Here is a 13579-nt window from a genome sequence, read left to right as displayed (position 1 = left end):
AAGCTGCAGGACGGCGCCAGCCAGTCACTGGAACCACTGAGGACAAACTGCGAGCAACATGGAATCGGGAAAGAGGATGTTCCCAGTAAGGTCTGTTTCCAGCCTCTCCCCCTTCTCACCTTCCTGACTTAGTCCAGGCTCCACACCCTCACATGGTTAGCGTAACAGCTTCTAGCTGGTTAACTGCCTCCACCCCTCCTCCTTCTCCCGTCCACCCTGCACACAAAATCCTGTCTTCATATCCCTTCTTTCTTGGTATGCACGTCATCCTCGGAGGATCACATGCATGGACGTGACTTCAACAGAGCAAAAGAAGCCCAGAACTGCTGTGCCAGCCCTGCCTCTCCCTTGAGCCCCACAGTGGTATCTGCAATTGTCACTTAGACTTTTCTTTGTGGCATTCCACTGCAGCTCTAGCCTCAAAGGGGACAATTCCATATCTGAATTCACCATGCCTCCTGCAAAACCAGCTTCCCGTATTATAATGATCTTCCTACCCTGACTGTTAAGGAGTTATCTACATAATTGTCATCATTTGTTAGGCCACAAAATCCTCCTATTTCTCATGATTTTTTTTTTAATGGAGGTACTGGGGATTGAACTCAAAAGCTTGTGCATGCTAAGCAGGCGCTCTACCACTGAGCTATACCCAGCACCCTCTCATTAATTTTTTAAAATTATTTTTACAATACTTAACACAGTGCTTCTCTCAGATAAGTTGCTTGAACAACTTGGCCCAAACTCAATTTGAACCTAATCTCCTGTCAATCATTCTTAACTCTGCTTCACAATGCCCTTCTCTTTCAGAATTTATATATTCTTCATAGTCTGTAACACCTACCTCTGGAACCTATCACATCTACTGCTTTAATTTGAATATATCCTAGCTCCAAATTTAGATGATGAATTATTAAAAAGCACAAGCCATGTCTTCTTTTTAAAACTCCTCCATGAGAATGGTATAAAACAGATACAATTATTTACGCTTTCACTGCTATGAAAGTTAAAATTAGGTTTGGTTTGGAATGAATTCCAAAGAATGATCAAAAGTTTAAAAAAGAGAGAAAAGGGATCTAGGAATTCTGAAATTCTAACATTCTCTCAACTTACTTTTCATATTACCAATCACCTTCTGACTCAAGAAATCTAACTGTGTTAGGAAAGAAGGGAAGTTTGGAGAAAACAAGATTTGGAGAAATAGATGATTTAGGTCTGACTTGAAGGCACTTGAGTGCAGTTTCGGGAAGAAGAACAAGCAGCGTCCACTTTCACACCTGAAGGTCGTGCAGCTTGGCCTCTAGCACTTTGCTGTCCCCAGTTCTGTCTGATGATTTTTTTGCTGCTGCCTTTATTCCAGAAAACCATTCTTGGAATTCCTGCATAGACTCTGTGGAAAGCAATGAAAATAAGAAATACATCGAAAACGTTGAAAGAGCTTCCCAAAATTACTACGATGAATTAATTCTGGCCTCAGCCCACTGCATCTTACCTTACAATATATTCCAGAAAGGAAACACTAATGGTAACAATATAGACTATAACACAGTGAGACCTACAACCACGACTGTTCATGGTAGAACTGAGAAATTACTTCCGAGAAAAGACTGAAAGGAAATTTGTATTTCTGACATGTCAGATTTCCCATTGTGTTCCTTTCTTTTGGAGAAGAAAGAAAACTGCCTGACTGTGAGAGTGAGAAATGCTCTAGGGGTGTTAAAACCACTTCTATGGCCAAGGGAGGAAACACGTCCTCCGTCCACCAGGCTGACTTAGAGCGTCAGGCATCCACGCCGGAGCAGAGGCACGGCTGGGTGGGAAGCCCAGTCAGGGACACAGGACCAGCGGTTTCCTGCCTTACAGGGCTGCTGGTTCATGGCCTCTCCTAAGAGCCAAGTTTACTGTGTCACTTCAGAGCAGGGAGAGTAATTTTCCACACAAATGAACTCTACACAGAAAAACCGGATGAAGTTCAGAATCATCAAAATGGCAGACTCCCACTTTCTTGGGGAGAAAAAGGAAGACTGCCTCCTTGGTGAGAGCCCAAACACGACACTGCCGTGGCTCCAGGCTCAACGCACACGTCAATTTAAAATGCTACTCTTGCGGAAAGTTTATTTTTGCAAACTTTTGCTGGCTGTTTCTAGGCAACATTTGGTTTGGATTGTTTTTTGTAAACAAACTATTCATACTAAGGCCTATTGGAGCTCACCATTGAAGTGTTTTTCCAGAGAATCCTGAAGGCTGGCCTGTGCTTTGGAGCATGACTGGCTCACAGCTTCGTGTCTCTTTATCAGCCCCAGCATGGCGCCACCCAGGCTCTCCAGCTCGACTGAATGGTACTTGCGGCACAAGCTGTTGAGATTTTCCTGGGTAGAACTGATGCTCCTTTGCTGACTTTGAAGTTCTTTTTGTATTTCCTAGAGAATAAAAGGATGCCATGAATGACATGCATCACATTCAAAAGATATATTCCATCTACTCCACTCTGGTATGTTTTATTTTTGGAAATCAATGCTGTTGAAATCTACTCAGTAATGTATGCATTTGTGATAGATCTGTGTTGATTTTTCAGAATTTTGCTCGGTTTTCCTTGGGAACAACTGCAAATAGCCTTTGAGAGGTAGGTAGGTTTGGGGTCATAGTCTAGGATTTCAAGCAAATTGCATAGGTCTTTGTGGATGCCAGCCCATGTTCTGGGTTTAGCTAGTTGATGAAAAACTATTAATGGAGTCACCTTCCTGTGTTCACATTTTTCAGTGGGACACTTGGGCTTTGCTTCAGGATCATAGGCCACACCAGAAGCATTGGTCGTTAATTTAAAAATACATGTCCTCAGTCTCGAGTATGGTAAGAAAACATGATGAAAGGGCACAGAACACGTACGTTGAAAAGTCAACTCACAAGCTTTATAGGAATGTCATCTATGAATACGGACAGATGACATGGAAGCAGAATGTTTTCTAAACCATTTTTTTTAACATATCTTTCTCTAGACAAAAGCTGTCATGCTGGCCAATAAAAATAATTAAGTGATGAAAAACTACTCTGCATTCAAGCTTGAAAATTCATGGAAAGTCAAACAGTTCTTCTACAGGCTTCACCTCTGTATTGAAAAAAATATATATATTAACAAGTACAACCTATGAGCAGGTCCTAGAGCAACAGCTGCTTTCTGTCCTTAGATGACTCATCTTTGATTTCTTACCACCTGCATTCAGTTCTCCACCAGTTACTTACTCTGCTGTGTCCCAAGTCATGAATTAGTTGGTATGGTGTTAATATGGGTAATTGAGAAGAGAGGTTATATTTTGATTACAGTCACTGCAAAACAGGAGAGCTAATATTCCCATTCAAGTGTAACCACTTAGTGATAGTTTATGACTTACCTTTACTTTTTTCAACCCTTCACAAGTCTCAGTTTGGGCACAGTTCATCAGTGAGTCTTCTAGTTTGGTCAGCCAGGTGGCAGTGTCATTAATAAACTTCTCCACTTGTGCACTCTGAGCAGTGAACTCTTTCAAGGTTCCTTTTGCTTCTTCAGTAATTTCTTTGGCATGCTCTAGCTTCTGCTGTAAGTCGGCTTCCATGAACTAAAAATAAAGTAAGATTTCATTGGGAGTGGTGGGAGTCCAGCTCAGTGATACAGTGTACACTTAGCATGCGTGAAGTCCTGGGTTCAATCCCTAGTACCTCCATTAAAAAAACAAAGCAAGATTTCATTAAAATTCGTGAAGTATAGAGCACTCTCATGCAGTAGGAATTCTGCTTATGTGCAGCTTAACTGTAAAAATTGCATAAGTCTAACCACGGATGCTAATTCAACTTTTCTAAGAAGGAAACTCTGGGTGCGAGTTGCCAAGTATTTTAAGTAATGGGGAAATGGAAGGAGTGGGGATTATAGTTAACACTGGACTTTAAAGGGGGCGTTTTGACTGCGATTCCAGGGAATCCACAAGACGCCACTTCAACAGCAGAGCTAGACCTACACAGAGTTACCGAGTTAGTGACCAAAAACTTGGGCTTCGTTCTCCGTGGGAAACACTCACACAGTTTTTGCCCTGATGCAGCCACTACTTTGAATAAACAGCACTTTAGGATTTTATCATAAAGCAATGTCATCTTTGTCTCCCAGATTAAAATATTCAGTGAGGCTAGTTCTCCCCTCCCTGGATGACTTCTCTGGCTCCACAGATAATAAAAGGACCTATAACCCTGATCAACTGCAGAACAGTTTTGATTCCACAATTAGAACAACCAGGTCCATTTAATAATCAAATCTTGAACTTATAGCAAACTTAAAGTGACTTTTTTTTTTTCTTCCTTTATCCTCTGCTCAGATCTGCGGCAAACAGGCAGCCTCCAGTGGAGAAAGGGACCAAGTGCCTCCTTCCATCTTCCTTCACATTATTTTTATTCCTCCACTTTCTACAGCTTCTGACCTCTGCAGGCTTGGACAGCAGGAGGTGGGTGACAGCTCACAGTCACTCCTCTCACAGGCCTGGCCTGGGGGCTTTCGGAGATGCCCCCCACCAACGTCCCTGTGCCGACAACGCATCTCTGCATCTCCTCTCTGGCTCTTTACTTTCTCCCCACACAGCCTGTGGGCATCTTTTAACCCCTTGCCACTGAGGTCTGTTCATCCCCCAGGAAGCCTTCTCAGGTCACCTGAGATGCCCACACACAGACGCTGTCCCCTTTCCTTTCTTCTCATAATTCCCTTCTGGGTCAGAGGTCACACACTGGCATTCACCCTAGATGACTCTGAGATGCAGGCCACTTAAGCCAGCCATGTCTCCTTTGGCAAATACATCATCACTTAGCCAGCCTGTCTCACTGTGGGAAGTCAGATACTAGGCTCCTGTGTCCACAGCTGCAGGGGCACAGGTCACGTTCTCCACTGAAATCCTTCTCATTTTAAGGTAAGGTGCAGACACCCCCATCCCTCCTCCTTAAGTATGGGGAGGGGTGTGTGTGTGTGTGAGAGAGAAGAGACCAGAGAACAGCAGCAGCTCTCTCTCTAACCCTGCCTCCATCTTCTCTCTGCCGAAGTCCAGCCGTTGCCCACTCACGTCCTCGACCCGGGTGACGTGCACAAACTCCCTTTTTTATCTCTATGGGTTATCAGCACCCTTTTGCCTCTTCTTGCTTCAGGTGGATCTTCTGACGTTCTAGCACATGAGCATCATCCACCCAAGCTACTAACTGATAGACACCCAGTCTCGGGCCAGAGCAAAAGGACAGGTGATCCAGCAAGGCTGCCTGGTTAGTGAGAAGCAGTAGGTAAAGGAGAAAGGTGTGATAGGAAGAAAGAAAATGTAGGGAAAACCCAGATACAGGGCTTTAAGTAACACACTAGAACCTCAGCCCCCAGCCTGAGGCGCTGGCTGCCCAGAGCCCCGCAGGCTGACTGCTCCCACGGCGCCCTCACCAAAGCGGCCCAGGTTTCCTGCTCAGACCTGGTCTGGCCTGGCCTGCCTCATGGTTCCTGAGGATTCCTGCCATCAGAAGGGCCTTGAAAGGAGGTTTACGATGGTGATCCCTCCAAACGCCATAATTCAGTAAATGAATTAGACAAATATCAATACAAACATCAATGTTCATAAACGTGGTTTCCGCTGCCATCTAAACATAAAATGGTCCATGATGCAAGCTGGATGAACTACTTCCAAAAGTTAGGAAGGAAAAAAGGAACTAATCCTACTAATCCTATTAGAATAGTCGAGCTGGAAATATGTTATTAATACTGGCACAAGGAATTTGAAAGATGTTAATATTCAACCCCCATATTTGATCAGGTCAATGTGTTTGCTTGGAATTAGGGCAGTGATAAAAATAAACACACACACACACATATACACACATACTTTATACATAAGTATATAAAGTGGTGTATATATGTATATATATATACACACACACACACACACACACACACATATATACTCATATATATTTTTTGAGAATATTTTGAGTTATTACAAACTTGATTGAGTGCTTACCTGAAGGTCTGGTGGTGTTTCTGGATTTTTAGTTAATTCTTTGAGATCATTAACTTTGGAGTGAAGTTCCTCTAATCTCAACGCTTTCTTTTTAACTTCAGACTGCCAAAATAAAAGACAAAGGGGACAAGCATAACTGATGTTACATTTGGCATTTCAGAATTTCAAGTGTTAACTCTGTCAAAATGCCTCAACTTTAACCCAGGGTAAACAAAAAAACAAAGCAAAACAAAACACCAAACTCTGCTTCGTTGCCTGAGGGCTGCCATCATTTACGAACGTGGAAGATCATCACCACTAACTCACTAGGAATGTGAGGGAGCATGTGAAAACTTCCTTCTTCCCACCCTCTTTTATTGGAAAAAGAAAGCTCCTGGAAAAAAATTAAACACTATCCAGAAGTCTTGGGTCAGTGGGAATTTTCAAGAGACTAACCGTTTACTTATTAACATTAATATCGTTGGCTACCATGGCAGCATTAAAGTCTTGAGGAAGCATTTCAAAACAAATACACATCAGAAGTGTCTCCTAATTATGCTGGACTATTAGCAATGCCTAAGAAATACTTCAAACAGAAATTGAAAGGGTGTTAGGAAATTGACATCTAATATTTTGCCATTTTCCTTTTTATTTTTTTTGTACCAACACTAACACAAGAAGAAGAAAGAGTCATCAAAGAATCATTACGGAACAAAATCGATGCTCGTAAACTTCATTAGTTATTTGGGCCCATGAAGGAACATTTAATAAAGTATCCCTCTCAACTTAAATGAGGTACTTTGGTACTTTGTGGACACTAACAGGCCTCCTGAAGCCTTCAATCCGGAAAGTAATTTACTCCCCTGGTAAGAAGTGATGAATTGACTGTCAGGCCCACTGGCTTTCAGCAGAAGCAGCCCGGGCAATCACATCTACGCACCTATGCTTTATCTCCTGCACTGCAGCAGGAATGACGCTGTCAGGTACTAGGCAGAATCCAGTTCACTCGTTTTAATTATTAGCAGGTGCACCGCACGGCAAATAGCACAGAAAACCCATCTCAGGGGTGACTGATCTGGACCTCGTGAATGTGGCCAATGCCCATTGGCTCCCCGGATCCCAGAGGTCAGCAGTAGGAGAGTACTGAATGCTGGTTTAACAACTGGCTGTCTAAAAAAGGGCCCTGATTTGTAGCATTTACCACCACTTCGAACGACAACTTTTTGTCACTGAACATGGAGTTGCAAGAGCTGTAGAGATGCACAGCCCTCTACAGTGTTTCTAACCTCAAGATACGATGAGTGTCCATAACTCAAGAGCCTGGATAACGGTACCGCATAGACTAATAATTATGAAGTGAAGTTCTGAGTATTACCTTCATTTTGAACACAGTTTATTTAATTGCATAGTTACTTATAGTTTAATTTTCAGTAATGGTTGTGTTTAACACTGGCTTGCAATATTCCTTACGACGTAGTAACTGACTTTTGTGAGTGGCCCTATGGTATCATATACAAGCTGTATTCCAGCACACACCCCTGTTTGAGCTGGTTTGTTAATTTAACGTCAAAGAGAACAGCTGAAGAGACTGGGGATCGCTCTCCCGACTGCACTTTCAGTCTGGAGAATTTCCTCTGCTTCTGTTTGCTCTTAGAAATAGGGACAATCTCTAGAATGTCCTTTGGGTCAAAGACAGCTGATAATTTAGGAATTACAGATGATGTGGCCACATTTTGTCAGGACTGCAGTCACCCTTTCATGTGTCTGTCATGTTCCACGTGTGCAGAGGCACAGTGCTGGGCACTGGAGCACACAACGTGAACAGTCTCTCCCCTCACCGAGGGCACAGTCAGTTCTACACAACGTGAAACAGGTTACCTCTGGTCACCCTGTTTCTCCTTACCCTGCTTCATTTTTCATCATAGCCCAATTACCACTTGACATTCACATATGATAAATATTGAGAGGTAAATAATGTAAATGTCATGGGGGCAGTGACTTTGTCTTACTATTAAATTCTCACTGTCTAGAACAGTGCCTGACATATTGTAGGGGCTCATTAGGAATCTGATGAGTGGAAGAAGAAATGAATGCAAGAAATGGAAACAAAGAGGGGAGGGTGTAGCTCAAGCGGTAGAGCATGCACTAGGTCCTGGGTTCAATCCCTAGTGCCTCCTCCAAAAGTAAATACATAAACCTAATCACCCACCCACCTCAAAAAATTAACAAAATTAGGAAAAAAAAGAAATGGAGTTTAAAATAAATTGGTGACTAGAACTTGAGAAGCTTGTGACACTCCAATCTCCAGTTTTCTTCCATTTCTGGAAAGGCCGTGGAAGAACTCAGCCGCTAACATAAGCATTCAGGACGTGGTGAGCACTCGGTAAACATTTTATTTGAATGAAGAAAAAATAGATGCTAAGTATTACTGGATTACAAACGTTTTCAATTGGTTTTTCAATAGGAAGGTGCCATAATCTCAGGTGAATGGGACAAATGATAGATTTTCGGAATCTTTACTTTTCCACTAATACTTTAAGTAAAGAGCCCCAACTAAGACATGATAAAAATGCAAGAAAGAAAACACCCCTCTCATCCATAGCCTATTCAAATTTCAAGTAAACAACAAAAGACAGTTAAGAGTTTCATTATACTCATGTGTGTCTTGAAAGAAAGAATGGACATTTGAAAAAGGACACAATATTTTCATATTTTGGTCAGTGATGTACCACAGGCTCACATGTGAAGGTGAAGTCAGTTTACCTCAAATTCTTTCAGGAATTCTTCTGCTCGGAGGCTGTCATTCAGGTTGCTGATGCTCTCGGCCAGCTGAGGAACAGAACTGTTCGACCATCCGTCGATCTCGTCTCTACATGAAAGAACCTCATCCCAAACGGACAGGCTCACCCTCAGCCTATCCATGTTCTCCTCAATTTTCTCTGATATCTGGGATAGAAAAGAGAGGCCGTATCAGATGCTTGAGGCTCGCAGATGCTCTTTGTCCACCAAAGTTCTAAATGTGCCAGCTCTTCCTTGGTATTCTGACCGAAACACGAAGTTTTGCAAAAATCGTGATCTACTCAGTGCACCTGGCTCAAGCACAGACTAACCGTCACATAAACTGTTTCCGTCACTAAGAGAGTTTCAGTTGAATTTCTAAGACGTTTTTCATCTGTAAATTGGAAAACTACCCATATCAGGTCTATTGGAGTCTACTATACAACTCACTCTGAGGTTTAATTTCACAGGATAGTTCATTTAGGGCAGTAGGGTATTTATTTTTTAAAGTGACACAATGAGTCCTTTTATCTGTAATGCTGGGATATAAAAATGTGCATCATTAGATTTAAACATATTTATAGAATAAGTAAATACATGAGAAAACTACCAACTCTTGCGTAAAGTATTACTGTTGAACAATCTTCCCATAAGAAGAATGCTGTTTTAAAAGTAGGGGCAGGTAAGGTTTTCTGAAGTCTCCAAATTATTTGATACATATAATATGTAAATATCAATATCTAACTTTAGTAATTTAGCTTCAGGGAATCCACTGTAGATTAAACTTCCGAACCTGGATGTTGATAATAGGGGGTGCAAAAAAAAAAAAAAAAATCACAAGATTTATGAGCTGGAAAACAATGTAAAATATGTACGGGTTGAAATGTAGCGTTCCAGAAAGATCAAGGGACTTGCTTGGTCACATACCTAGCAAATGACAGAGCAACAAATAAAACACAAGGATGCAAACAAGTCCAATGTTTTTCGATGCAAAATTAATCTTATCACTTTAAATTATTATACATTATGGTTTAATATTCTATAAGATGCTTATAACTTATTCTTCTATTTTATTCATGATCCCGGAGTTTGGAGAAGGAAAACATTTAGAGTTATAAATATGTTGTGATTGAAGCTATCAAGTGAAATTCCAGAAAAATCTGTCAATAAGTTTTAATAAAATAAAGCAAATAATTTTTTAATGATTTCTAAATCATATGTGAACTCTATTTTTCTTCAGAGTATCATTTTGAATTTAGCATGAAAAGTTAAAAATAGAAATCACATTCCTGAATAATTCTTTGCCCAAAAATGTGACTGAGCAATGTGACTATTTAAACTACTCATAGAAGCCCAGGTGATGAGCTTACATCCAGCCACTTGTCCACCGTGCTCTCCATGTCTGTTTTCACCAAGATGAAATCACCACTGTGAATTTTTTTCAGCTCTGACAACAACTGTTTTCCTTTGCTGGTAAAGTTATCCAATTCTTTCTGTTTCTTATACATTTCATTTTTGGCAGTTTCATGCTGTGGATGTAAATGTTTCCTTAATTAATAAAATAAGCAGTGATAGGTCAAAAATTTAAAACCATTTGTCTCTAAGAAATTTAATTCATGGTTGACTTATGCAGAAACCAGTGAAATAATGAGCTATACAAATATACGTAATATAATCTCCTTGAATTTCTGGGATCCTGAGATATCAGCATTCCTAAAAAGAAAGTTGAGCTTGTCAGCATGAATTATCTACATCTAAACGTACTGACAAGAATTTTGCAGTATGAGTGAAAAAAATCAATCTTTTTAAAAAGTCTAATAAAATAAATACATTTTGAATTATTACCTTGGATAAAGCCCACTTAAGGTCTTCCTGGTCTTTTATAGTAGTTCTGGTTACAATCACATTGCTGGCATTTTCTAGGACTTTAGATACAGCTGACTTCAAATTCTGATATTCTCTCATTAAGTCAATAAGTCCGCAGCACTGGCCCTGGCTGTAATGATTAAAGAAAACACATCATTTATTGTCATGTATCAGGAGAGAGAAGAGTTTCCCATGGTTGGATCTGATTTATAACTACACAAACGTACTCACTGATGAATGCTGGAATCAAGAGAAAATCAATATTTCTTATCTACCGAGGTCAAAAGAGTGCTGGTCTATGTGACTTAACTCTAATGCCCCAAATGTTCTCCATGAATAAAGAATCCACACAGCCACTAAAACAAAATCTGTTAGATTTTAAGAACACTTTTTCCATAATTTAATTATTTCATAATGCTGTGTGTTGAGGGGAAACAAAACATCCCTTCCTGAACAAAACAAAACAAAACAAAAAATACTGCTCAATACTTAAAATACATATGAGATTATTTAATGTCACAATGACACAAATTTTCATTGAATATGAATCTCTTGAGAATTGTCAAAATATAAAACAGTTTTTGTTTATAAGAGTAAAATGCCTTTGAGCAAGTAATTCTTCATCCAGCAATTTTTCCAAAGAAAGAGATGTGCACTAAGATTTGGGTAAAATTATATTTTTCACACCATTATTTATAGTAGGAGAAAAAACTAGACATAACTCAATTGTTAAAAACAGGCCAATAACTGAATAGACTCTGATATATTCTTATAATTGAATATTATGCAACCTCTAACAAAGCACAAGTTAAGAGAACATTTAATATCATGGAATAAAGTTTGTGCAAAATAGTTGAAATTTTAAAGCCTGTATTAAAAGTCTACAGTATGTAATAAAAAACTTACAAACATGCAAAAAATTAAATGTGAATGTTTACAGATGTTTTATTTGTAGTCACCCAAAATGGGAAGATCCCAAATATTCATCAACTTGGTGAATGGATCAACTCTAGTATGCCTATTAAATGGAATATCACTCAGCTATCAAAAAGAATGGACTTTGTGGATCACATCACAATGTACATTGTACTAAGTAGAAGAAGGTATTTGACGAAGTGTGGTAAAAACTTATGTACACAAAAAAATGGACAAGAGTGTTTAGAGATGCTTTATTTATAATCATACAAACTGGAAAGAATCCATTTATATGTGATTCTGAAAAAGATGGTATTATAGAGACAGAAAACTGATCAATGGTTGCCAGGGACTGGGAGTGAGGGGAGGGACTGCCTACAATAGACATGTTGAAATTTTTTCTGATGGTAGAATTGTTACTATGAAATTTGATAGTTGTGACAGTTACACAGTTGTAGGAGTTTGTTAAACTCCTACAATTTAAGGGCATACACTTAAAAGGGTGAATTTTACTGTATGTAAATCATACCTCAAACACAAATACAACAAAACAAAAAAAGAAAATCAGGGGTTAAGAGTCTCATGGCAACACTTTGCGATTGTTGACAAGTCCTGCTTTTAAGCATGGAATTTTACATGCAATTGTTGTCTTGAGACAATTCCTCAATAAAGTTCTGAAGGACTACATTTTTAATGTTACTAAAGAGAAAGAATGCTTAAGATGGCAAAAGGTATTCAACTATTGATCACACCAAGACAAATCAATGTCACAAAGTAAGTAGGAAGTTAAAAACAAAAACTGAGAAGTTTTTACTTACTTCTCATGAATTAGTTTTTTGGTATCATCCCAGATGGCCTCTAAGCGGTTTACTTCCCTGTCGACTTCCGGTGCAAAGGCTACATCTTTCTGAGCAATTTGCTTAGCTTTGTCTTTTAACCAACACAGTTCATGCTCATGAGAATTCAATTCATCTTCTAGCTGATTGAAGACTCTCAACCTATGAATTAAAATGTTATTTTACTATTAATTTACTGAAGGTAGGGTACCAATATTTCCTCTCCATTAAGCATGCATATAACTAGAAAAGCTTTTAATACAACAATTAATGCACATCTACTGACAAAGATGCTTTTAAAGTTAACTCTACATAATCCAGACTGTACTTTAGAGAACATTTAGAGGCATTTTTATTATTCACCTTCAAACTTCTATTCAGTTTGCATTCTCTTTCTATTTGCTTTGATGATATAAGAATTTTAAGACCAGGGCTGACCTTGGAGGTAAAGTAGGTGAGTACTTATTGCAAGGTCATTGGTAAGAAATCCTTCTGTGCCATGAGGTTCAATTCATATTAAAATAATAATATTTTAAAAATCACAGTTATTTCATTCAAAATAAAAGTAGCTTTACTGAGCTCTACAATAAATACATGTTTTAAAAACTTAAATTACCTACTTTATTGAAAAGATTACCATGAGAAAATGATCATTTTTGTCCTTAATATATTAATATTTGAATATTTGTAACAAGTGGCCACATAAAGGCAGCCGTTGACTCTTTAGTTCTTGCATTTTGGTATAGTGCTGAATACGTGTATTGGCCCATTTAATTCCCCCAACAAAGTGGCCAGGAGCAAGCATTATCATTATCTCCATCTTATAAGAAGAGAGGTGATTTGCTCAGCGTCACCTAGTAAAAGCTTGTAAGTATGGTATTGAGACAGGAGGGAAGACGGCAGGGCACAACCATTAAAGGACTAACACAGCAATTAGCACCAAGATGGTGGAAGATTCCACTTCCAGCAGACCCTTGAGCTTCACGCTACACTCACTGAAAAACAGGACCATGCTAAATGGTACTCCCACAGGTGCCACGGCAGTTTCAAGGCTGGCCAGAAAAGGTCAAATAGTGGGTGATGGCCCAGTTCCTGGGAATCCCAGCCTCTTCCCCAAAGTAGTTGGAACATTCCTCCCACTTGTTAGCATATGAAGTTCCGAGCCCATAAATACTAACAACCCCACCCCTTGTGGCCTTTTTTCCT

General features: G+C 39.5%; 1 protein-coding gene across 16 annotated transcripts in view; it reads right to left on the bottom strand.

The window, feature by feature from the left end:
- The window catches only part of SYNE1 (spectrin repeat containing nuclear envelope protein 1), a 427973-nt gene that overhangs the window by 235976 nt on the left and 178418 nt on the right, over positions 1–13579 (bottom strand). For all 16 annotated transcript variants that reach the window (XM_031456562.2, XM_064486565.1, XM_031456561.2 and 13 more), the window contains 8 exons: positions 12356–12535; positions 10602–10752; positions 10127–10285; positions 8742–8924; positions 6000–6101; positions 3387–3590; positions 2210–2417; positions 1275–1387 (listed from right to left, as the gene is read on the bottom strand). In XM_031456562.2, the coding sequence (XP_031312422.2) occupies positions 1275–1387; positions 2210–2417; positions 3387–3590; positions 6000–6101; positions 8742–8924; positions 10127–10285; positions 10602–10752; positions 12356–12535 (1300 nt within the window). The remainder of the gene's footprint in view (positions 1–1274; positions 1388–2209; positions 2418–3386; positions 3591–5999; positions 6102–8741; positions 8925–10126; positions 10286–10601; positions 10753–12355; positions 12536–13579) is intronic.

Source organism: Camelus dromedarius, chromosome 6 (assembly GCF_036321535.1).
Source record: "Camelus dromedarius isolate mCamDro1 chromosome 6, mCamDro1.pat, whole genome shotgun sequence".
In the NCBI taxonomy this organism is placed as follows: Eukaryota; Metazoa; Chordata; class Mammalia; order Artiodactyla; family Camelidae; genus Camelus; species Camelus dromedarius.
The sequence above is the reverse complement of the archived record's forward strand: the minus strand, read 5'-3'. Positions and strand labels throughout refer to the sequence as shown.